A 23,814-nucleotide genomic window follows, 5' to 3' on the forward strand; every position below is an offset into this window, starting at 1 on the left:
CAATGCTCCTACTAATGCAGCCCAATATGCTGTTAGCCTTCTTGGCAAGAAGGGCACATTGTTGACTCATACCTTCTTAGCAACAAGGGCACACTGCTGACTCATAGTTAAAACAAAAAGATTCCCCTTTGGTCCCCCCATTGAATTATGGGTGTGGAGGATAGATTGAAGTCCCTGAAGTTTGCCTGTATTGTGATATTTTCCCTGCTCCTTGCCTCTGTGCGCATAATTTGAGAGGGCCTTTAAAATGCATTACGTGCTAAATCAGAATTTGCTATAAACCAGATGCATGTTCATCTGTCTGTGTAGAAATTCACCACTGTAGTATCCAAGGACTTCAATAACTCTTTTAGTAGAACACTTAATATCACCTGCTCAGAAGATCTTAAATAATAGTTTAGAGTAATCAAGGTTTGTATAGAGCCATTTTCATTCAAATTACTTGTCCGGCAAACTATTTTAACTACAAATAATTCTCTAAAAGTGGAAGATAATAAACTCCCTTCAGAGTAATTTTAACAAAACTACAAAATCTTTCAGGCTGTTTCTGTTCAAACACTCCATGATTGAAAGTAGGAGGCATAGCATTGCAATTTTGTATGTATGTTTCTTTAGCATAGCAAAGATATTTGGTATGACTCAGAGCCAAGAATAAATGTTAAAACAATAAGTGCACATGAATGGAAATATGTGGGATTGCTTAATGACAGTGCTGGAGCATAAAGCATGTTAATGGAGTGGTTTCCACAAGAAGGCACAGTTTTTATGAAGCTTGGCTTTAAGGCCTGTTGGTTAGGAAGCTTTTAAATCTATGTGGAAAAATATGTGACTTTTGTTTTACAGGAAATATTAGCAAAAATTGTACAAGTGACGGATGGTCAGAGATATTTCCAGATTACATAAGCGCTTGTGGTTATTATGACAGTGATGATGACAGTAAGGTAAGAAAAATAATTATTCTGTTCATTCAGATGCAGATGTTCAAAAGAGTTTCATAGATTCCAAGGCCAGAAGGGACCATTGTGATCATCTAGTCTGACCTCCTGTTATAACACATACCATAGAGCTTCCCCAAAATAATACCTCAAGCATATCTTTTAAAAAAAAATCCCAATCTTGATTTTTAAAATTGTCAGTGATGGAGAAGCCAGCACAACCCTTGGTAAACTGTTCCAATGGTTAATTACATTCACCATTAAAAATGTACATCTTATGTACTGAAATTGCCTAGCTTCAACTTCCAGCCTTTGGACTGTGTGATACCTTTCTCTGCTTGAAACTATAGGGCCCAATTCTGCTCCCAAATACATGCATATTACTCTGAAATCTACAGGAATTGTGTACGCATGTTTGAGAGTATAGAAAATCTTTTATTTGAGTTGAAATTCTCATCTAAGCTGAAGGTATGTCTACACTTTGAGCTGGGGGTCTGATTCTCAGGTTGAGGAAACATACTTGTGCTCGTTCAATGAAAAATAGAATGTATCCATGACAGCACAAGCCATGGAAGGGGCTAGCCACCTGGGTACATACCCGTATGAGACCCTAAGCGTGTAGTCAGGGCTTATCCCGCCACTGTGACTACACTCTACTTTTAGCATGCTAGCTTGATGGGAGCTAGGGCAAGAATGTCTCCTTGAGCTGGGAATCACATCTCCAGCTCGAAGTGTAGACATACCCTAAGAGCAGAGGTGTAGGGTTCATAAACTATAATGATAAAAAACTAATGATTATATTTATTATCATCATTATTATTTATTATTTGGATTACTGTAATGCCTAGTAGCCCCAGTAGTGGATCAGGAACCCAGTGTGCTAGGCACTGTGATGCCATTATCAGTCACTGTACTATAAAATTTCTGCTACTGTTGCATACTACTAATGTTTTAAGTATTTTGTGTATTTATAATACAAACTAGTATTCCTTTAGTTTAATATGATTGTATATATCATTTAATCTGTACAGTACATTTAAATACAGTAAATAGGTAGAATGAACATTTAGCTCTATTGTCTTCATGGGAATTACTCTGGATTTACATCAGTTTATAAGGTACATCAGAATGTGGACCAAAGGCTGTCAGATATAGAACAAATGATCCTAGCAAGTGTTAAAATGTAATCCTCTCAGTTTGCCTCTACCATTTCTTGCCCTTATATGTCTTTTGAGGAGAGCTACCAGGTCTTCCTGCATCACCTGCAGATTAGAACACTTAGCTAACATTGAAATTTTTCAACAAGAAAAGGGCATATGTTTTTCACAATCTTTGTTTATTTGTGAGAAATGTTCCTGGTTTTCTAGTAGTTCTGTAGTATCACACCAGAGCAAGACTTCACTTGCAAATGCAGGATTCCACCATCAGTCAAATTCCCATTCACACATGGAGAGATGGGCTCCTCCTATGTACCTCCCATGCAATGATAAAGTTGATGCCTATTCTTCAAGAAGGAATATGTCCTACTTCTTCCAGGTGCTTAATGACTTCGGTGGTGGGCACTAAAGAAATCTGTCAGATAGATAGATACCCACCTTGACTCAGCTGTTATTGCCAGCAGTTTGCTCCTTTCTGCCAGGATTGCCAGCAACAGATGCAGTCAGCTGTAGACATGTCTGATATGCCTGTTATGACTCATTGCCTTGTCTGCCAGATCTGATGAAATCCAAGCTAAAGAAGTCATAGTCAGTGTCTAAGTGGTAGACCTATTCAGGGTGAAATAGGTTGGAGGAGTCAGTGAAGAGCCTGATCCCCAAAGGAGTGCATGAAATTTCCAGCTGACCTCTTTCAGGACCCTGTCCAGAGCAGCAGGCGTATTATCCCAGCCTACCCCCATTCCCTCCTCCCCATCACTGTGTGTGTGCAAGCACACACACACACAAGGGTAGAATGGTTGCCAGAAACTCCCTCCTGATCTTTTTCCTGTCTCATTTCGTGTGTTGTAACAAGTACATGCTGGACAGAGAACCAAAATTATTGTAAATATGAAAAACTTGAGTTTCCTTCAAAATAATATAGGGATTCCAGATTCTTTTTAGACACTAAAAGAAAGAAAACAATACCACTCCGTATACGTATGTGTGTTAACAGTAATCACTGTGCTCCATGAAAATACAACGTGTTTGGAAAACTATAATTAGTTCACTTCTGCTCTTTCTCAGTTAAGACTGTCAAAAGCCAGTGAGTACGTAACAGTTCCATATCTCATATATGCACATAACTGCAATCTGTAGTCTCTAAATTTTTTCCATTTTAAAGAACTTTTTTTATTCGTTTATGTATATGAAGAGTTTTGCAAATATCATGAATTAGTGTGGCTCATTAATGCATTAAAAAGTCCAGACACATAAATAACTAAAAAATAGTTGACAAAGAAATGGACTGGAACATTTTATTCTCCCATTTTGTATGCAGATGGTTATTCTGAGATATTGGAATCATCTGAATATTTGGAAAATTGAAAGTGCTTTACTGTTTCAGAGAACCATTTTTACAACCACCAAACTGTCATGTACCCAAACATTGTCACCTGGATTGAAAACCAACCAAAGGCCAATAAATAAAAAGGGATACATTGTAGCAGTCCTGATGGCAGATGAAGGAATTAGTATTTGAATAGACCTGTTCTTATTTAACATTGTTGCTAATGATCTGGAGTGAAGAGTGTGAAACTTAAGTTAATTAAATTTGCAAATAATAGTGCAGGAGAAACTAGAGAGGTTGGAAATGTGGGCAGAATTAACAAATATGAATCAACCTGGAATAAGGCAAACAACAATAAAGCATCTAGGGTAAAATCCAGAAGATGGAAGTAGAGGGGAGATACTTAGCTGCCCACTGTTACTACAAAATGTTTTGTGGTGTTACCGCTTTCTAACTGGCTCGAGTGGATAGTGTATCATGGAAACTGAGATAATGCAAGTTTGGGCTGCATCTGAGGTGCCATAATATCATATAGCAGGGAGGCACCAATTCCTCTTTCCTCATAGCGCTGTCATGGCTGACCCTGCAATATTGAGTTCAGTTCTGGGCACTTCATTGCCAGAAAATAAATTGACCATACTAATGTGACACGACAGAAAATTCCTTCCTGACAAGAAATTGGACAATCTGTTCAGTGTTATCTAGTATCAAAAATAAAGTTAAATTCACTAGTTCTGGGTCAGTAGAAAGTAGCTATTTCCTTTGCAAATAGACAGTACATTCAAATAAGAATAGTTAGTTCTTTTAATTCTTAACATTTTATTTTATTTATAGTTTCAAAGTAGAGGAAGAAATATGAAAGTCTCTTTGTTGAAGCTTTCCTTAGAAATTTTGCGATGTTAGCGCCCACTTCAGGAAAACACATGCTTAAATCCATCTCTGTTCAGGAAAGCACTTAAATATGTACTTCAGTGTCACTGAAGTCAGTGAGACTTAGCTATGTGTTTGAAGTGCTTTCCTGAATCAGGATGCTTCCTTGAAGTGAGGCCTCCGTACAGAGTTACAGTACTATCAAAGGGTCACATCCTTAGCTGGTGAAAGTCAGCATAGTTTAGCTGGATCTGGGCCCAAATTTCGGTAAAAAGTCCAAAGAGGACCTGTGATGGGTTGTAACAAAGCCCACACTGGAAAGGAAGGGGTTAAAGAACTACTCTGGGCCCAGGCGACCTCACCCCACTCTACCTGCAAAGCCTGCACTGGCTGGAGGAGGAGCTTAAAAAGAGGAGCAGAGTAGCTCAGTATTAGGCAGACAGGGGGAAGAAGCTGACCTGCCCTCTGAGCTCCTGGGAAGGAGCACTTGCTGCTTGAGGCCTGACTATAGCGACATGTCCAAGCCTACAAAGAAGGACCTGTGACTCTCTAAAGGTTAGAGCCTTTATCATTGTACATTAGTACTTTATCTTGTGGGGAGAGAGGGGACTGATAGGTAGTGATCCAAGGAGGCAGCTGCATAGCATCATAGGCTGCAGGGCTTAGCTGCCTGCCATTGGGCCCTGGACTGGAGCCTGCTGGAAAGGATGCGTCCGGGCCTGGGCCCCCATACCAGTCCCTAAAGAGGGACAGCTAGAGAACTGTACCCATTGGTGGGGAATCCCTAGTTGGGGGAAGACACAACAGTCTGGACCATGAGACCCCAAACAAGGGGGAAGCCCTGAATCCCTTGCTTAATCCTGGAGACTTCCTTGTTATTGGATTCTTTGTATATAGCCTGAGAACGTGACCTGGCTCAGGGCTGAGTCACTGAAAGGGCACGCCTTTACAGGGCAGAACGGTAGGGAAGAAAGGGGAATGCCCAGGGGGAAGGCAGCTTGACCACTAGGCAGCACAGATAGAAAGTGTTCCCCTTCACAGGGCTCAGTGATGAAATCTTCACATTTCTTTCTCTTTGTACACCAGAAGTGTGTAAAAAGAAAGGAACTGTGTTTGCATTGGGTGTCTATTAAGGGTATATATGGTGGTGTAGTGAGGTATTACCACTGGGATTATGGAAACAGGAGGTTTAATGTTTTAGACCAGATTCTGTTACCCTCATTCATGTTGAATAGCCATTTCTTCTGCAGTCAGTCCCCTTGAAGAAAGTGTTGTTCAGTATATGCCAGGCTAATGAAATCTGGTTCTTAATTTGTTACCTACTGACATAGCAGTTTATCTTTGCTGCTGAATGAGTTTATCTCATAGATTCAGTTCATATTGAGTGTGGTTCCACAGGGATCAGTCCTGGGTCTAGTTCTGTTCAATATTTTCATCAGTGATTTAGATAATGGCATAGAGAGTACACTTATAAGGTTTGCGGATGATACCAAGCTGGGTGGGGTTGCAAGTGCTTTGGAGGATAGGATTAAATTCAAAATGATCTGAACAAATGTAGAAATGGTATGAAGTAAATATGATAAAATTCAATAAAGACAAATGCAAAGTACTCTATTTAAGATGGAACAATCAGTTGCATACATACAAAAGGGAAATGACTGCTTAGGAAGGAGTACTGTGGAAAGGGATCTGGGGTTTATAGCTAAATATGAGTCAACAGTGTAACACTGTTGCAAAAAAAAAGCAAACTTCATTCTGTGATGTTGTAAGCAAGACACAAGAAGTAATTCGCCTGCTCTACTCCATGTTAATAAGGACTCAGCTGTAGTATTGTGTCCAGTTCTGGGGTACCGTATTTCAGGAAAGATGTTAACAAATTGGAGAAAGTCCAGAGGACAAGAAAAAAATGATTAAAGGTCTAGAAAACATGACCTATTAAGGAAAGATTGGAAAAATTGTGTTTGTTTAGTCTGGACAAGAGAAGACTGAGGAGGGAACATAACAGTTTTCAAGTACATAAAAGGTTATTACCAGGAGGGGGTAAAAAAATTGTTGTTCTTAACCTCTGAGGATAGGACAAGAAGCAATGGGCTTAAATTGCAGCAAGGAAGGTTTAGGTTGGACATTAGGAAAAACTTCCTAACTGTTAGGGTAGTTAAGCACTGGAAAAAATCGCCGAAGGAAGTTTTGGATTTACCATCACTGGAGGTTTGTAAGAACAGATTAGACAAACACCTGTCAGGACTAGTTATTACATAGTCTTGCCTTGAGTGTAGGGGACTGGATTAGATAACCTCTCGAGGTCCCTTCCAGTTCTACACTTCTATGATTGTTTATTTCAGTTTCTTTAGCAGTTACTCTCAATTAGGGTGAGAACTTATTTTTATGCTCCAGAAGGGGAAAGGCACGTTTGCTTTGAAGGGTTATGAATTTGTTTTAAAAACTTAAATGAGAGAGAAGGGATTAGTAAAGATATACTGAATAGGTATTTAATAAGAAGGTGACAAACTGTTCAGGTTATTAATGATCTGGAATAGAAGGAGTTCATTTAATAATAAATCACCTAATGCTTCCATTATATTTCATTGCCAATTTCCCAAAAAGAACAAATTCACTTAGCTTGCTAAAATGGTGAGTGGTTTGATCCAGTTCCCACTGAAGTCGTTGGGAGTTTTTGCATTGACTTTAGTGGGAATTAGTTTAGGTCCTAATCTGTATCATTTGAATTAATTATCATCTTATTGTTATTTTACTTAATCAGGAAACTATCAACTTAATTTTTTTAAACTAATTAAAATAAACTTTTCTGATTCAGCATGCCTGAAATAGCATGGCCTTAATTTTTTTTAAATACATCAACAAGGATTCTTCTGCTCTCCTGTCTTTACATATAAAGGTTGTCTTAGTGAGGGATAAACTGAGTTAAGCCCTGATCTTGCCATTAGATCTGCTGGCTCATCCCCTGCACCCAGGTGAAAGCCCATTGGCTTCAGTTGGGCTCCACACGGACCCAGGGGTCTGCCACCATGAATCTGATTGCAGCATGGTGGCCTAACTTGGCCTTACGGAGGAAACAACAGACTTTCTACCCACAAAGCGCTGTTAAATTCACACAGTACCAGACATCACATAACATTTTATTGCTGACTTCTTTCAGTTACAGAAATCTTTGATCCAGGAATACAGGAATATGCTTTTTCAAGTTGATTGTCCCTTTTATTCTATCACATACATCCCAAATAAAATGACCAATGGAATGCATGGAAAATAATTAAATATGAAAGTACATAGAAAGGGTACAAGGAGTCGGATTAGTTTTCTTTCAGGAGAAACAAAGACATTTGATTATATCTGTAATATGAGTTATTTGCTACAATGATACTTTCTCTTCTGTAAAGAGATTGGAGTAACGATCACGTGGTTACATAGCTGGCCAGTGTGCACAGCTTGATGCTTTAGGGCCCTCAGATGCATGAAAGCAACTTCATTCACTTCAGTTGCAAGTTTTTGGCATCTGAGGGCAGAACTTGGCCCTACAGATGCAATTTTAAGTTTCCATGTTCATTTTTTAAAAATATATTAAACAAATTTAACAATTGCAGTTTATCTCACTTATTTAGAATATATGTAAATCAATAGCCATCAAGTTAGGCACATCTAAAAAATGTTCATTACGCAATATACTGAGTGCACATAGTCGTGAAATAGAAGCTTTGTGGAGAATGTTTGCTAAAGTATAGTTCTCTCCTAACCTACCTGCAATAGTAGCTTTGAAGAAAATACTCTCAACTTGATTCTCCTCTCATTTGCATTGGGTTTACACTGCTGTAACTCTCGAGTTCAGGAGAGTTACTCTTGATTGGCAGCTATGAGACAGGAGAATCAGGCCATGTATGTTGCTAACAGTCAAGAGCTTAATTTAAATCTTTATTACAGTATTTAGTTTCTAATCTCCATACAGTATGTGAGCTATCAGCCTTCAAGAATCTCAGAGATTCAATTCCAGATGCCACCTCGGCCATCCAAGTTTTCATTCCTTTTTTTTTTCTCCTTTGGATATTTGTATTGGATTTTTAGTAGGTATAACAGCAATAGGAATAATTGGGCTTGTCTATACTTAAAAAATGGGTCAAGGATAGATTGGGATGTGTTAACTAATCTGAACCTTGTCACCACCTTTTTTGTCGTGTGGATGGATTTCAGTATCTTTCATCTAGATTTAATAAGTTGAGGTGTATCCTTGGCTCCCTCTTATGGTGTTTTTCGTAGTGCCAAGACCCTGCACAGGGCACAGCACAAGCTGGTCAGGCAAGGTAAAAGGCATTGAAATTCATCCGCATGAATGAAAAAGCCAGCTAGCGACCATACGCTAACCTCAACCAATTTTTCTAGACTGGGCAAGTCTGCTGTGCCTAAAGAAATGTCTGCACTGCAAACCATGTGTGGCGTGTAGGCTATGTGTAGCTACATGCTGCAGTGAAAAGCAGGTTGCATCCACACTGCAGTGTGCCACTACACATGGCAGTAAAAGGCTCTGGCAGGGGGCGGCAGCGGAGAAAGGCTCCGGAAGCAGGGAGCTACCCTGGACCCTTTCCCTATTGCCTCCTATGGCCAGAGCCTTTCCCCACTGCCAGAGTCTTCCACGACAGCGGGGAAAGCCTCTGGCGGGGCTCCTTGTGGTAGTAAAAAACTCCAGCGGTGGGGAGACAGCGGGACACTGCACTGCTAGAAATAGCAGTGTGGATGGGGGAGGCCCTGCTTGGGTGTGGAGAGAACTGTGTCAGGTACATACCCTTTACTCTTCTCGTCTGAGCATGTCTTTACTCTTCTCGCCTGAGCAGTGCCATCTATGCTGCTATTTATACTGCTGCTGGGGGGCATGCTGTGTATGTACGCTACACACTACTGTAAAGGGAGTGTGCAGTGTAGATTGACCCTAAGATAAAACAGAGCAGTACATACGAATTATGTGGAGCGGGGTTTGATGTGTGTTTGTAGGCCATAAGCAGGTACCCACACATAGCTAGGAAATTAATGCAAGACATAACACACATTTGAAGTAATGTGAATGCTTGGTACCACGGTAACTTACAATGTATTTTTCCATTTCCCATGCTCTTTGGTTATGACTGAGTTACATAAGCAGCAGAAAGACCTGACATAGCTATTCTGAATTTTCAGAGAGGCTGAGCACCCACAGATCCTATCAAAGTAAGGAAATCCGGCTGAGCGTGACTTGTTCAAACAGTTCCTTAATGTCACGAAGTGCATTCAGAACACATGTACAGCACTGTTATCTCTGAAATGTATCATTGCTGTGGACTAATGGACTGTTTGTCTCAAGAGTCTAAATTGGATCCTTCCTCCTCAAGAAAATATAATGCAGGACTCACTTCTACCGATGCTCTTTATGATTTGAATCATTGTGCGTCATACTGTATTTATTTACACCACACTCTACATTTTTTTTCATTACTTTTTCCATGAGAAGTGATTAAGGGCTTTCTCATGTACTCATTAAAGTAAATATAAAAACGCTTATTGACTTGGAATGGAGCAGGACTGGACCCTTAATAAAAACTGTTATTCTGTCTTGCAAAGCAAAGTGGAAATGTAACTTACAAATTGCAAATTCTCCCACACACCATAGAAAATAGTTGATTTTACAATACACACATATACAGTATATTACACACACAAAACTACATTAAAAGAACACTACTTACATTGCAAAGCCAAGCACTCAAAGTTAAGAAATGCCAGAATTAAGGTTGTCTAAGCAACCTTGTCAAGGTTCCTCCCCCACTCTGAACTCTAGGGTACAGATGTGGGGACCTGCATGTAAAACCTCCTAAGCTTATCTTTACCAGCTTAGGTCAAAACTTCCCCAAGGTACAAAATATTACACCCGTTGTCCTTGGACTGGCCGCTACCACCACCAAACTAATACTGGTTACTGGGGAAGAGCTGTTTGGACGCGTCCTTCCCCCCAAAATACTTCCCAAAACCTTGCACCCCACTTCCTGGACAAGGTTTGGTAAAAAGCCTCACCAATTTGCCTAGGTGACTACAGACCCAGACCCTTGGATCTTAAGAACAATGAACAATCCTCCCAACACTTGTACCCCCCCTTTCCTGGGAAATGTTGGATAAAAAGCCTCACCAATTTGCATAGGTGACCACAGACCCAAATCCTTGGATCTGAGAACAATGAAAAAGCATTCAGTTTTTTACAAGAAGACTTTTAATAAAAAATAGAAGTAAATAGAAATAAAGAAATCCCCCCTGTAAAATCAGGATGGTAGATATCTTACAGGGTAATTAGATTCAAAAACATAGAGAACCCCTCTAGGCAAAACCTTAAGTTACAAAAAAGATACACAGACAGAAATAGTTATTCTATTCAGCACAATTCTTTTCTCAGCCATTTAAAGAAATCATAATCTAACACCTAGCTAGATTACTTACTAAAAGTTCTAAGGCTCCATTCCTGGTCTATCCCTGGCAGAAACCAGCATACAGACAGACACAGACCCTTTGTTTCTCTCCCTCCTCCCAGCTTTTGAAAGTATCTTGTCTCCTCATTGGTCATTTTGGTCAGGTGCCAGCAAGGTTACCTTTAGCTTCTTAACCCTTTACAGGTGAGGGGAGCTTTCCCCTGGCCAGGAGGGATTTCAAAGGGGTTTACCCTTCCCTTTATATTTGACACGCCCCCCAAATCTCAGCTAGGGTGAGACACTGGCTGGGATTTCTTCCTGGAGCTCTAGGAAAAACAGAGTTAATAAGACACATGCATCTCTAAATATACTACCAAGTACATAAAGACTAACAATATTTTCCACATCTTAAGGACGATTTTAACCAGTTGATTCTGGGAAACTTTCACGGGAGAGTGCATCAGCCACTTTGTTAGAAGCTCCTGAGATGTGTTGGATGTCGAAATCAAAATCTAACACATACCTAGCTAGATTACTTACTAAAAGTTCTAAGGCTCCATTCCTGGTCTATCCCTGGCAGAAACCAGCATACAGACAGACACAGACCCTTTGTTTCTCTCCCTCCTCCCAGCTTTTGAAAGTATCTTGTCTCCTCATTGGTCATTTTGGTCAGGTGCCAGCAAGGTTACCTTTAGCTTCTTAACCCTTTACAGGTGAGAGGAGCTTTCCCCTGGCCAGGAGGGATTTCAAAGGGGTTTACCCTTCCCTTTATATTTATGACAAACCTTAATTCAGCCCCCTTGTGCATGTGCATTATAATACAGTCTTTAATTATGTTTTCACATATTATTTCCACAAGACTGCTGCCTCTTTCAGTGCACAGGATGGACCTAGCTCAGTTAATGACTCACTATTGAAGATTTTGTTTTCTCTTTGTTGTTCAATGTGTGGCCCACACCTTATTTACTGCAACCTGTTCAGACCTGCTTTGAAAACAGAATTATTAATGTCCTCTTGACTTTCCTATTGCACTCATCACTCTAGTATCCATATGCTTCACAAGGATTAATTCATTTATCTTCCCAACACCCTTGTGAAGTGAGAGGGCATTATTATCCCAGTTTTAAATATGGGGAGCTGAGGCACAGATATATTAAGGTCAAAAGTATCCATTAATTTTGGGAGCCAATATGAGATGCCTACAACCTGTTTTTTCCAGAGAACTTAACATTGTATATATTTTTTACATATTCAAGCACAGCTCTCCTTGACTTCATTTGTAGTTGTAATGCTCTGCACTTCAGCAAACTAGGCCCTAGTAAATCAAGTTGGGAACCCAGAAAATGAGGAACACCCAAGAAGTAGGAGTAGAGATAAAGCATAACAAAATCAATATATAAAGGATGGAAAAGTGGGAACGTAAATGGTAATGAATAGAAGTCACAGGTTAAAAAATGTAGGTGACTGTTAAGGCCAAAGGAATCAATGGCCAATGGGATTAAAGACAGTAAGAAGACATTTTTTAAACCTATTAGGAATTTTAAAAATACCTACAGATGGAATAGGTTCATTGCTAGATGTGGATGGTAAATTGTAAATAGTAATGTAGAAAAGGCAAAAAGTTCAATAGATATTTCTGTTCTGTATGTGGAATGAAGCAGAGGATTTACCATCTGTAACAAAGGAGGCTGTGAGGCAGTATCTGCTAAAATTAAATATTTTCAAATCAACAGTCCTGGATAACTTACACCCAAGCATCTTAAAGGAACTAGCTAAAGAGATCGCTGGACCAATAATGCTAATTTTTAATATATCTTGGAAAACAGGAAATTTCCAAGACCTGGAGGACTGCCAGTGTAATTCCAATATTTTAAAAGGGATGACCCAAGGATGTATAGACTGGTTAGCTTCATGTTAATCCTGCGGGAAATAATAGATCAGTTAACTTGGGACTCTCAGTGACAGGTTGGAGACTAAAAATATAATTCATGCCTGTGAGCTTGGTTTCCTGGAAGTTAGCTCTTGTCAATCATACCGTTGTCCTTTTTTTTTGACAGGATTGCAAGTCTTGTTGATAAAGTTAACTGTTGATATAGTATACTTGGATTTCCAAGGCATTTGACCTAATACTACATGAAATTCTGATTTAAAAATATGCATTGTATGGAATTAATTAAGTTTTGAGTGCTTAACTTTGTGACCTTAGTAATATTAGTTTAACTTACTTTTTTGTGTAATTTCCTAGCTTTTTAGGAAAGCAAACTGAAAATAACAAAAATCCCACTGTGTGGCATCATATTGACATCCACATGGTTCATCAGTGGAGTTGGAAACTTTCAATTCACCATATAGACTTCTTGAGCTAACAAAATAACTAATAGCAATAGTAAGTTGTCATCCTCTATGACGACAAGTATGAGAGGGGGATAAAACACAGTTTGCTCGTGGATATCACACACATTTGCTGGCCTCAGAGTGAATGGTGAAACTCAGGAACTTTGGGGTCCATTCCATGCTCTGTCCATTTGCTCCGAAGCTCAACTCTTCTGCCCCGTCCACTTCAACCTGTCTCAGTCCTGTCTCTTTCCCACCCTGGCTCCTGATTTCAGTCACTTCCTCTTTGTCTGCCCAGTCCCAGTCTCCTCACAGGTTTCTCATTCCAGTCCCACCCTCCTTCATAGCCCGGCGCAGTTCCCCATTCCCAGCTCCTCATCCAGCTAGTCCCCCCTCCCTGGGCTCCTCATCCAAATTCAGTCTTCCTCACCACCCTCTCCGTGGGTCCTTGTCCCCATCTCTCTGCCACACTGAACCCTTAATAAAAACTGTTATTCTGTCTTGCAAAGCAAAGTGGAAATGTAACTTACAAATTGCAAATTCTCGCACACACCATAGAAAATAGTTGATTTTACAATATACACATATACAGTATATTACTGTATGTAGAGAGATGATTTTACAATACACACATATACAGTCCCAGTTCTCCTCCCACACTTCAGCCTCCTGTCAGATGTGTCTATCCTCTCCCATATCCTTGTTCACCCACACTGGTTCCTAGTCCCCAATCTCCTTGTCCAGTCTCCCTCCCTCCCTCCCCCGTGTCATCATCTGCGCAGTCTCACCAACGAACTGGCTCCCAGTCATCCCCCACATTTCCCTCACTAGCTTCCAGTCCAATTCTGCTTGCCCAACCAGTTCCAGCATCTCTCCCGCCCCTGGGATCCCAGGCCCAGCTTCAGCACTTGCCACCACTCCCCTCACTCCCTGTCCTAGTCTCCTTGCCCTGTCAGTCCAAATCGCCTTACTCAGCCGGTCACAGTTTCTCTCCCTCTTCACATCCAGTCTCACCAGACTCCTTGCCCCAATCTACTCCTTCCCTCTCCACCTGGTCTGGCTTTTGTCCTCTATGCATTTGAATCCGACATCCTCCTCCTCCACACTGCCTGAGAGCCAGAAGGGAGTCACTGAGAGCCCAGGAGATAAAGGCCCCTTGCTTTCAGCTCCAATGCCCAGCTCTGCCCTTGTCAAAAGGAGGTGGGAACAACTAGTACAGGGAAAGTCCATCTTGGCTAGTGTAGCCCTGCTTGGGTGAGCTTACTCAATTACTCTGGGGGACAGTGCATGCACAGTCTGGTCAGCACCAGAAGCTCTGAGAGGCTTGAGCATGCTCATGGAGGATGAAATCTTCAGATAGCTTAGCTGTTAAACTGTAGCCAGTCTGTACTGCACATGTGCAAACTGCAGTTTTTCAAAGACTTATAACTAAGGCTAAGATTTAGTCATGGGCATTTTTAGTAAAAGTCATGGCCAAGTCACAGGCAATAGACAAAAATTGACGGCCCCGTGACCTGTCCATGACTTGTACTCTATACCCCTGACTAATTTTTTGGTGTTCTGGAGGACTCCGGGGACACAGCTGCCGATCTGGAGAGGGGCTTTGGGGCACCTGCTGGTGCTGGGGAGGGGGCCTTGGGGTGCCTGCTCGTGCTGGGAGGGGGCTCCAGGGTGCCCTCTGGTGCTGGAGGGGGGAGGGGGCACAGGACCGCCGCTGCTGGCAGGGGGCAGCGCGGGACCTCACATCCTCGTCAGTGAAGATGGATGCAAATGGCCTTGTCGTCCTTAAGTGCACTTTTAACACCTGAATCGTCCAGTGCCCCACTTTGTTTGGAAAGCTTCCTGCTTTTGATATACTTAAATGTTTTTGCTGTTAGCTTTTGTGGTTTTTGCTAGCTTTTCTTCAAATTCTTTTTTGGCCTGTCTAATTATACTTTTACACTTGACTATGCTCCTTTTTGTTTTCCTCACAAGGATTTGATTTCAAATTTTTAAAGGATGCCTTTTTGTTTCTCATCACCTCTTTTACTCTGTTTAGCCATGGTGCCACATTTTTGATCCTTTTGCAGTTTAATTTATTTGGGATATAGGTTTAGTTTAAGCCTCAGTTATGGTGTACGTTTTCTTAAGTTTCCATGCAGCTTTCAGGCATTTCATTTTTGTAACTGTTCCTTTTGATTTCCATGTAACTAGCTTCCTCAGTGTTACGTAGTTTCCCTTTTGAAGTTAAATGCTACTGTGGTGGGTTTCTTTGGTATTTTCTCAAATTATAGAATATTAGGGTTGGAAGAGACCTCAGGAGGCCATTTAGTCCAATCTTCTGCTTAAAGCAGGACCAACCCCAACTAAATCATCCCAGCCAGGACTTTGTCAAGCTGGGCCTTAAAAACCTCTAAGGATGAAGATTCTCCTCCCTAGGTAACCCATTTGAGTGTTTCACCACCCTCCTCGTGAAATAGTTTTTCCTAATATCCAACCTAAACCTCCCCCACTGCAACTTGAGACCATTGTTCCTTGTTCTGTCATCTGCCACCACTGAGAACAGCCGAGCTCCATCCTCTTTGAAAACCAGCTTCAGGTAGTTGAAGGCTGCTATCAAATCCCCCCCTCACTCTTTTCTTCTGCAGACTAAATAAGCCCAGTTCCCTCAGCCTCTCTTCATAAACCATGTGCCCCAGCCCCCTAATCATTTTTGTTGCCCTCCACTGGACTTTCTCCAGTTTGTCCATATCCTTTCTGTAGTGGGGAGTCCAAAACTGGATGCAGTACTCCAGATGTGGCCTCATCAGTGCCAAATAGACGGGAATAATCACTTCCCTCGATCTGCTGGCAGTGCTCCTACTAATACTGCCCAATATGCCATTAGTTTTCTTGGCAATAAGGGAACACTGTTGACTCATATCCAGCTTCTCATCCACTGTAATCTCCAGGTCCTTTTCTGCAGAACTGCTGCTTAGCCAGTTGGTCCCCAGCCTGTAGCAGTGCATGGGATTCTTCTGTCCTAAGTGAAAGACTCTGCATTTGTCCTTGTTGAATCTCATGAGACATTTTTTGGCCCAATCCTCCAATTTGTCCCTGTGGACCCTATCCCTACCCTCTAGCATATCTACCTCTCGCCCCAGCTTAGTGTCATCTGCGAACTTGCTGAGGATGCAATCAATCCCAATCATCCAGATCATTAATGAAGATGTTAAACAAAACCAGCCCTAGGACCAATCCCTGGGGCACTCCGCTTGATACCGGCTGCCAACTGGACATCGAGCCATTGATCGAGCCAAAAATCTAGCCAGTTTTCTAGCCCATTCATCCAAATGTTTCCCAGGAAGTTAAATTTAACTACATTATGGTTGCTATTACTGAGCAGTTCAGCTATATCTACCTCTTGGACCAGATCCTGTGCTCCACTTAGGACTAAAGCATGAATTGCCTCTACTCCTGTGAGTTGCAAGACTAGCTGCTCCAAGAAGCAGCCATTTACGTTATCTAGAAATCTTATCTCTGCATTCCATCTTGAAGTGGGTTAAGTTTAGAGAGGGCGTGTGAGAGCCAGGTACACTTAACAAACATTCTCTAAACTCCCTCACAAAAATCCTCTTTTTGCTACTCCTGTTTGCTGGCTTCTCTGGTCGCTTAGGATCCTGCTTTTTAAAGCCTTGTTCTCCCTATCAAGGGAACCTATAGGAATTTGGGATCAAAGGATGGGAGGCTAGAGCCTTGTTAGGAAGCTCTCAGCCTTTATTTTATCATTATTTTTATCCATATTTTTCCCAGGATCTGTGTCAGACTTATAGTTTATATTTACCCAGGTCATCTTATTTACCCTTTTGAAGTATTGGCATGATATTAACTTTCTACCAGTCTTCTAGAACTTTCCTTATATTCCAAGACTTATTGAAAATCAACATTAAAGGTCCACTAAGATCCTCAGCCAGCTCTTTTAAAACTTTTGAATGCAAGTTATCTGATTTTAAAATGTCTAATATTAGTAGCTGCTATTTAGCATCCTCATGAATTACTGTTGGAATGGAAACAGTATCGTCATCATCATCAGACGATATGACTACATCATCTGGCTTTTTTCCCAAATACAGAACAGAAATATTTATTGAACATTTCTCCATTTTCTGTATTGATAATTTTACCATTTCCATCTAGTAATGTTATTATCTAGTAATCCATTGTTAGGATTCTCTTTTTGTCTTAATATACTTAAAAACATAATGCTGCTGATCATTGTTTTCTCCTTATGTGCCTTTGCTTTCCTTATGAATTTTATACAATTCCTAGCTTCTGATTTATATTCATGATTATCAACTGTCCCCTTTTTAACTTTTTTATAGATGCCTTCAGTTTCCCTCTAATCCAGGTCTTTTTTTTTTTTAACCCATACAACCTTCTTCCTAGACTGGAATTGTAGCTTTGGGGACAATTCCCCATTATCATTCACATGTTTGTAATTGAATTCTTCATCCCAGCTGATTTGTCTCATAATTGTTTTCAGCTTAGTGAAATTGGTCTCTTCAAAGTAGCATATATACACTTTTTGGTCTGGCCTTTATTCTGTTTGCACATAATAAATGTGACAGTTGTGACATGATCAGTTGTTGTACCAAAGCTACTACTAATTTTTAGTTCTGTGATCAGTAGTTCTTTATCTATCAAGACAACATCTCATATAGAATTCCCTCATGCTGGATGACTTCTTGAGTTAGGAAATTTTCAGCTGCAATATTTAGAAAATCCAAGGGTATTTTGGTACTGGCAGCATGAGACTTCCAGCATTCACTTAGATTGAAGTCCCCAATGATCAGGATTCCCTCAGTTCCTTCTTACCACTGGTGATGGTGCTGGAATGTCTCCTTGCCTCGGCAAGCTTACCTTTCTCAACTATACCTAGCTGTGAATGTCTTGTAGATAGTTTATAGAAAGTTTGTATAGTTTTATTAGTTCCCTTAGTGCTAAATTAAAAAATAGTTTGTTAGTCCCGTATGGGACTTAGCCTAGGGACGGGGCATGCCCTGATCCCCAGGCTTAAAGCCTTGTGACCTCTGTAAAAAACCTATGCCAGTCAGTGATCCCCATCAATGCTGTCTGAAGTGCTTGGGGGAAACCCACGTGAGCGACAAGTGTCGCATTTGTAAAAGCTTCAAGCCGTGAAACAAAAAGGAGCGCGACATTCAACTTAGAGCTCCTTATGGAGTTGGCACTCACATCGGCCTCAGAGCAAGCTAGATCGGACTCCACTCCAAGCACCGCAGCATCAGTGCGGAGTCGCCACCGGCACTGACCTCCGACTGACATTCTCCTATATCCCATAAAGGGAAGGAGAGAGCCTGGGGAGAACAAAGACCCTCACAGGGCAGCTCCTCCTCCTCAGGATGGTGGCCAGGCTCCAGAGCCCATTGAGCTGTCGAGCCTTCTGTGAGACTCTCCCGCCACCCCGGTAAGTGGCAGAGACACTTGGCACCTGGCAGTGCCATCCACGAGGAGGCCTTTCAGGCCGCTAAGGACATATTGTCCCTTACAATGCTGCCCACGCCAGCCAGCGAGGTGCCCCATTCGGGGGGTAAATTTTCAGTGGTCCCCATCTGTGTAGCACCACTCCCTGCCACAGAGGGTGCCCTGCCAGTGCTCACCTGAGCAGTGCCAGCCCCCAGATACGGGTCAGCTTACCTGTCAGAGTTCCCAGGGTTATTCCCCGGACTCTAGACAGAGTTCCCTGGGATCCTGGTGCCAATTGCCAGCACTCCAGCACAGACCCGTGGAGGCACATCGCCAGTCCCCAGAGTCCCGGCATTGGTCCCCGGACAGTCGGTGTTGCTCTCTGATCTCGCAGCACCACTCCAGAGTCAAGACGCTGATCCCCGGAGTGTCATCACTGGTGTCTGGATTGCTGGTACGGGTCTCCAGAGGCATGCCAATAGTCTCCTGAGCTGAGATGTCAATCCTCTTGCTCCTGCTCTCATTCCCGGTCAACAGAGCGACCCGCTCTCAAAGCATGAGGTGTCAATCGATAGGTTATTGTCACGGATCCTCCAAATGCCGTCACCAGAGATGCGGCACCAAGAGCTGTGATCCTGGTACAGGTCCCCATTGGAGACCTGGGGAGAGGGCTGATGGGACAGGGGTAGACAGATGGCAGCAATACCATTCTGGTCTCCCAGACAAGTGTCCCCCTCCTCAGGCTCTGAGAGGGAGATCGAAAAACTGCCTATGGGATAAGGCCAACCACTGAGGGCATTGGCATTCCCCTCAGTGCCACCAGCAGGCACATGCCCCAGGGCCAGTGGCCGGCTCTTTGGCAGCTATGGAACCCATGGGAGTTTCCTCAATCATCGCAGCCTCAGGGGCATCTGGAAAACAGTCGATGACAGTCTCCCACTCATCCCCTGACTCAGAAGCAGAGTCGGAGCCTACCTTGGTGGAAGCTCCCATGGCAGAGGGAACAGAGTTGGCCAACCTGCCTATACCCACCTCCTCATCCTCTTCGCCCAATGAGGATAGCGGGACCTTCCCACACAGTTCCCCAGGATGATGTAAGGCTCACCAAGAGCTCTAAAGAGAAGGCATCTAACCTGGGGCTGGAGGCCAAGGATTTGGCAGAATCCTTTGACTCCCTAGTTGTATCAGCAGCCAATGAGCACGATAGACAGGGCCAACCGGGATCAACCCCTAGGAGCCTCAATCTCTTTGACAGAAAAATTTATTCTACTGCCAGCCTCCAGTTAAGAGTGGCCAACCATCAGGCCCTACTCAGCTGTTATGATTTTAACATTTGGCAGTCCATTGCCAAGTTCGAGGACTCGCTGCTGGAGGAACCCAGGAAGAAGTTCCTGGCTATCCTTCACGAGGGTAGGGCTGTGGCCAGGGCAGCCCTCCAAGCAGTCTCAGATGCAATGGAGTCAGATGCAAATGGACTTTGGCTATTTCCATGAGGCATGCATCCTGGCTACAGTTATTGGGCCTGTCAGTGGAGGTTCAGCAGTCCATCCAGGACTTCCCATTCGATGGCCTGGCACTGTTTTTAGAACAGACAGACAGCAAGTTACATGGCCCAAATGACTCTAGGGCTACCTTGCGCTCTCTGGGCCTTTACACACCGGCGCCTGCAAGAAAGCGGTTCAAGCCACAGCAGTCCCACAGGTTTGGAGGCCATTCCCAATCGGAGCCCTTCCTCAAGAAGGGCAAGGGCTACAAGCGCCTGCAAGGCCAACAGCTGGCCTCCTCAGCTTACTCAAGCTCTATCCACAACAAATTGGGTAATAAGCAGGCATTTTGAAGGTGCGCTTGAGGGCGATCTTCCATCCTGTGTCCTGGATCCAGAACCCCGTTATTTTCCAACCGCATGTTCCCCTTCTACCCTTCCTGGGCCCTTAACATCAGACCAGTGGGTCCTCAGCACAGTAGCAGTGGGGTATACCCTCAGTTTATTTCTATCTCTCCCCCCTACCTTCCCTCTTCAGGGACCCTTCTCACATGTATCTGGTCACTCAGGAGGAACAAGGCCTCTTGTGGGTGGGAGCCATGGAGGAAGTTCCTTTTCATCTGTGGGGAAAGGGTTTTACTCCCACTATTTTTGTTTCCAAAGGCCAAGGGGGGGGGGGTCTACACTGCATTCTCGACCTGTGAAACCTCAACAGGTATCTCAAGAAATTGAAGTTCCGCATGGTCTCCCTAGCCTCCATCATTCCTTCCCTGAATCCAGGAGACTGGTATGCCACCCTCGATCTGAAAGATACTTACTTTCACATATCGATATTTCACAGATACAGAAGGTTCCTATGATTTGTGGTCAGGACTGCCCACTACCAATTTGCAGTGCTCCCTTTTGTCCTAGCAATTGTGCTATGAAATGCATGTCAATAGTGGCGGTCTACCTCAGACATTGGGATATCAAAATCTACCCGTACCTCAACCACTGGCTCATCAAGGGGCGCTTCAGAATCCATGTCCGGTGTAGCTGGAACTGGATAAATTCTGGAGGCCATTAATGGCTATTAGCCAGGATGGGTAAGGAATGGTGTCCCTAGCCTCTGTTTGTCAGAGGGTGGAGATGGATGGCAGGAGAGAGATCACTTGATCATTACCTGTTAGGTTCATTCTCTCTGGGGCACCTGGCATTGGCCACTGTCGGTAGACAGGATACTGGGCTGGATGGACCTTTGGTCTGACCCAGTATGGCCGTTCTTATGTTTTTATGCACTTGTCAAGCTCTGGGCCTGTTGATAAAAGAACAAAAATCAACATTGGTTCCAGTTCAAAGGATAGAGTTTATTGGAGACGTCGTCTACTCTGCCTGAGCCAGAGTCTTTCTGCCAGAGGCCAGATTCAGGGCAATATCTGATCTGATCATCAGTGTCACTGCCCATCGGCTCACCACTGCCCGGGTCTATCTCAGACTATTGGGGCACATGGCTGCACGCACATATGTTGTTCAGCACGCAAGGCTCAGACTACGTCCTCTCCAGATGTGGCTGGCGTCAGTCTCCCTGGCCAGGCATCACCTGGGCAAGCTCCTCATGATCCCACTGTGAGTCCTTGCCTCCCTGTAGTGGGGGTCTGGCCGGGTGCTAGTGTGGGAAGGTGTGCCGTTTGCGAGCCTACGACCCATGGGTTCCCTGATATCGGATGCGCCCAACCTCAGTTGGGGAGCACATCTCGGTATGCTGCGGACTCACAGACTATTGTTATGAGAGGAGTTGGCATTCCATATAAACGTCAGGGAACTCAGAGCCATCCCTCTGGCTTGAAGAGTGTTCCTTTCCCAACTATCCTGTCGAGTAATGCAGGTGCTGACTGACAACACGGCCTCCATGTTCTATGTCAACAGGCAAGGGAGAGCTTGTTTGTAGGCTCTGTGCCAGGAAGCCCTTCGTCTATGGGACTTCTGCATTCAGCATGTGACCCACCTGGAAGCCTTGCACCTCCCTGGTGTCCGGAACACGCTAGCGGGTCACCTCAGCAGGCCCTTCTTCTCTCACCATGAGTGGACTCTTCACTCAGAGGTCATCAGGATGCTGTTCCAAAAGTGGGGAGCTCCCTGAGTGGACCTGTTCGCCACCAGACAGAACAGAAAATGTCATCAGTTCTGCTCTCTGCAAAGTCTCGGCAGGGGCTCGCTTTCCAATGCCTTTCTCCTGTCCTGGTCAGGAGACCTGATGTACGCCTTCCCGCCCATTCTGCTCATCAGCAAGGTCCTCTTGAAAATCAAGCAGGAAAAGGCACAGGTCATTATGATTGCCCCGGCTTGGCCTCACCAACATTGGTTGGGCATGCTCATGGACCTAACCGTAACAGCCCCGTGGGCACTTCCCAGCCGCCCGGACCTTCTCTCACAGGATCACAGTCAGTTGCTGCATCTGAGCCTTGCCCCTCTCCACCTCACAGATTGGATGCTGTGTGGCTGAATCCAGAGGAGTATTGCTTGGGAGTCACCTATAATCAGGTGCAGCAAGTGCTCTTGGAGAGCAGAAAGCCCTCCAGAGCATCTTACTGGGAAAGTGGAAGCAATTCTCCTGCTGGGCATCAGAACAGAATATCTACCCCACCCAGTTGTCACTGCAGGCCATTTTAGATTACCTCCTTCACTTAAAGCACTAGGGCCTCACGTTCTCTTAAATCAAGGTTCACCTGGTGGCCATATCGGTCTTCCATCCTCGCGTCCAGGGTAGATCAGTATTCTCTGAGATAATGATCAGGTTCCTAAAAGGTCTTGAAAGATTCTTTCTGCCAGTCTGGGACCCGGTCCCCAAACAGGACCTCAATGTGGTGCTCACCAGGTTCACAACTCATCCGTTGAGCCTATGGCTTCTTGTTTCCTTTCCCACCTGTCATGGAAGGTTGCATTCCTTGTACCTATTACCTCCACAAGGCAAGTCTCCGAGATTAAAGCCCTTATTTTGGAGCCCCGTACACGGTATTCTATAAGGACAAGGTTCAGCTGTGGCCCCATCCAGCTTTCCTGCCAAAGGTTGTGTTGCACTTCCATGTCAATCAGGATATTTTTTTCCTGGTGTTCTGTCCAAAGCATTATTCCACTAATGAGGAGAGGCATCTGTAGACTCTAGATGTCGGGCATGCCCTGGCTTTCTAGTTGGAGCACACCAAGCCCTTCCGCAGATCAACTCAGCTCTTTATTGAGATAGCTGACAGGATGAAAGTCCTTCCTGTGTCTTCTCAGAGGATTTCATCTTAGATCACCACCTGCATCCGTACTTGTTATGAGTCGGCGCAGGCTGTGGCTCTACCAATAGCGAAGGCTCATTCAACAAGGGCTCAGGCATCTTTGGCTGCCTTCCTGGCACATGTCCCTATCCAGGACATCTGCAGGCCTACAACATGGTCTTCAGTACACACGTTCACAATGCTTTGGCAGAGCTGTGTTGCAATCGACATGTCCATGAACTCCTACCTGCCTCTGGAGGTACTTCTTGGGAGTCACCAACAATGGAATGAACATGAGCAAGCACTCAAAAAAGAAAAAATGGTTACTAATCTTTCATAACTGTTGTTCTTCGAGATGTGTTGCTTATGACCATTCCATGACCCACCCTCCTTCCCCTCTGTCGGAGTTCCGGCAAGAAGGAACTGAGGTAAGAGGGAGCCAGTGGCGCCCCTTATACCAGAGCTTATGCATGCCACTCCAGAGGGTGCCAGAGCTGGTCCCATACGGATACCACTGAGGGAAAAACTTCCGGCACCGATGCATGTGGCGAGCACAAACACCTACAATGGAATGGACACAACATATCTCG

General features: G+C 43.7%; 1 protein-coding gene across 1 annotated transcript in view; it reads left to right on the forward strand.

Annotated features, from left to right (window-relative positions):
- VIPR2 (vasoactive intestinal peptide receptor 2) overlaps nt 1-23,814 on the forward strand; it is an 88,221-nt gene that overhangs the window by 21,143 nt on the left and 43,264 nt on the right. The window contains exon 4 of the mRNA XM_084621321.1: nt 844-941. Within this exon, the coding sequence (XP_084477447.1) occupies nt 844-941 (98 nt within the window). The remainder of the gene's footprint in view (nt 1-843; nt 942-23,814) is intronic.

The sequence above is a fragment of the Lepidochelys olivacea genome (assembly GCF_965140295.1).
Source record: "Lepidochelys olivacea isolate rLepOli2 genome assembly, chromosome: 2".
NCBI lineage: Eukaryota > Metazoa > Chordata > Testudines > Cheloniidae > Lepidochelys > Lepidochelys olivacea.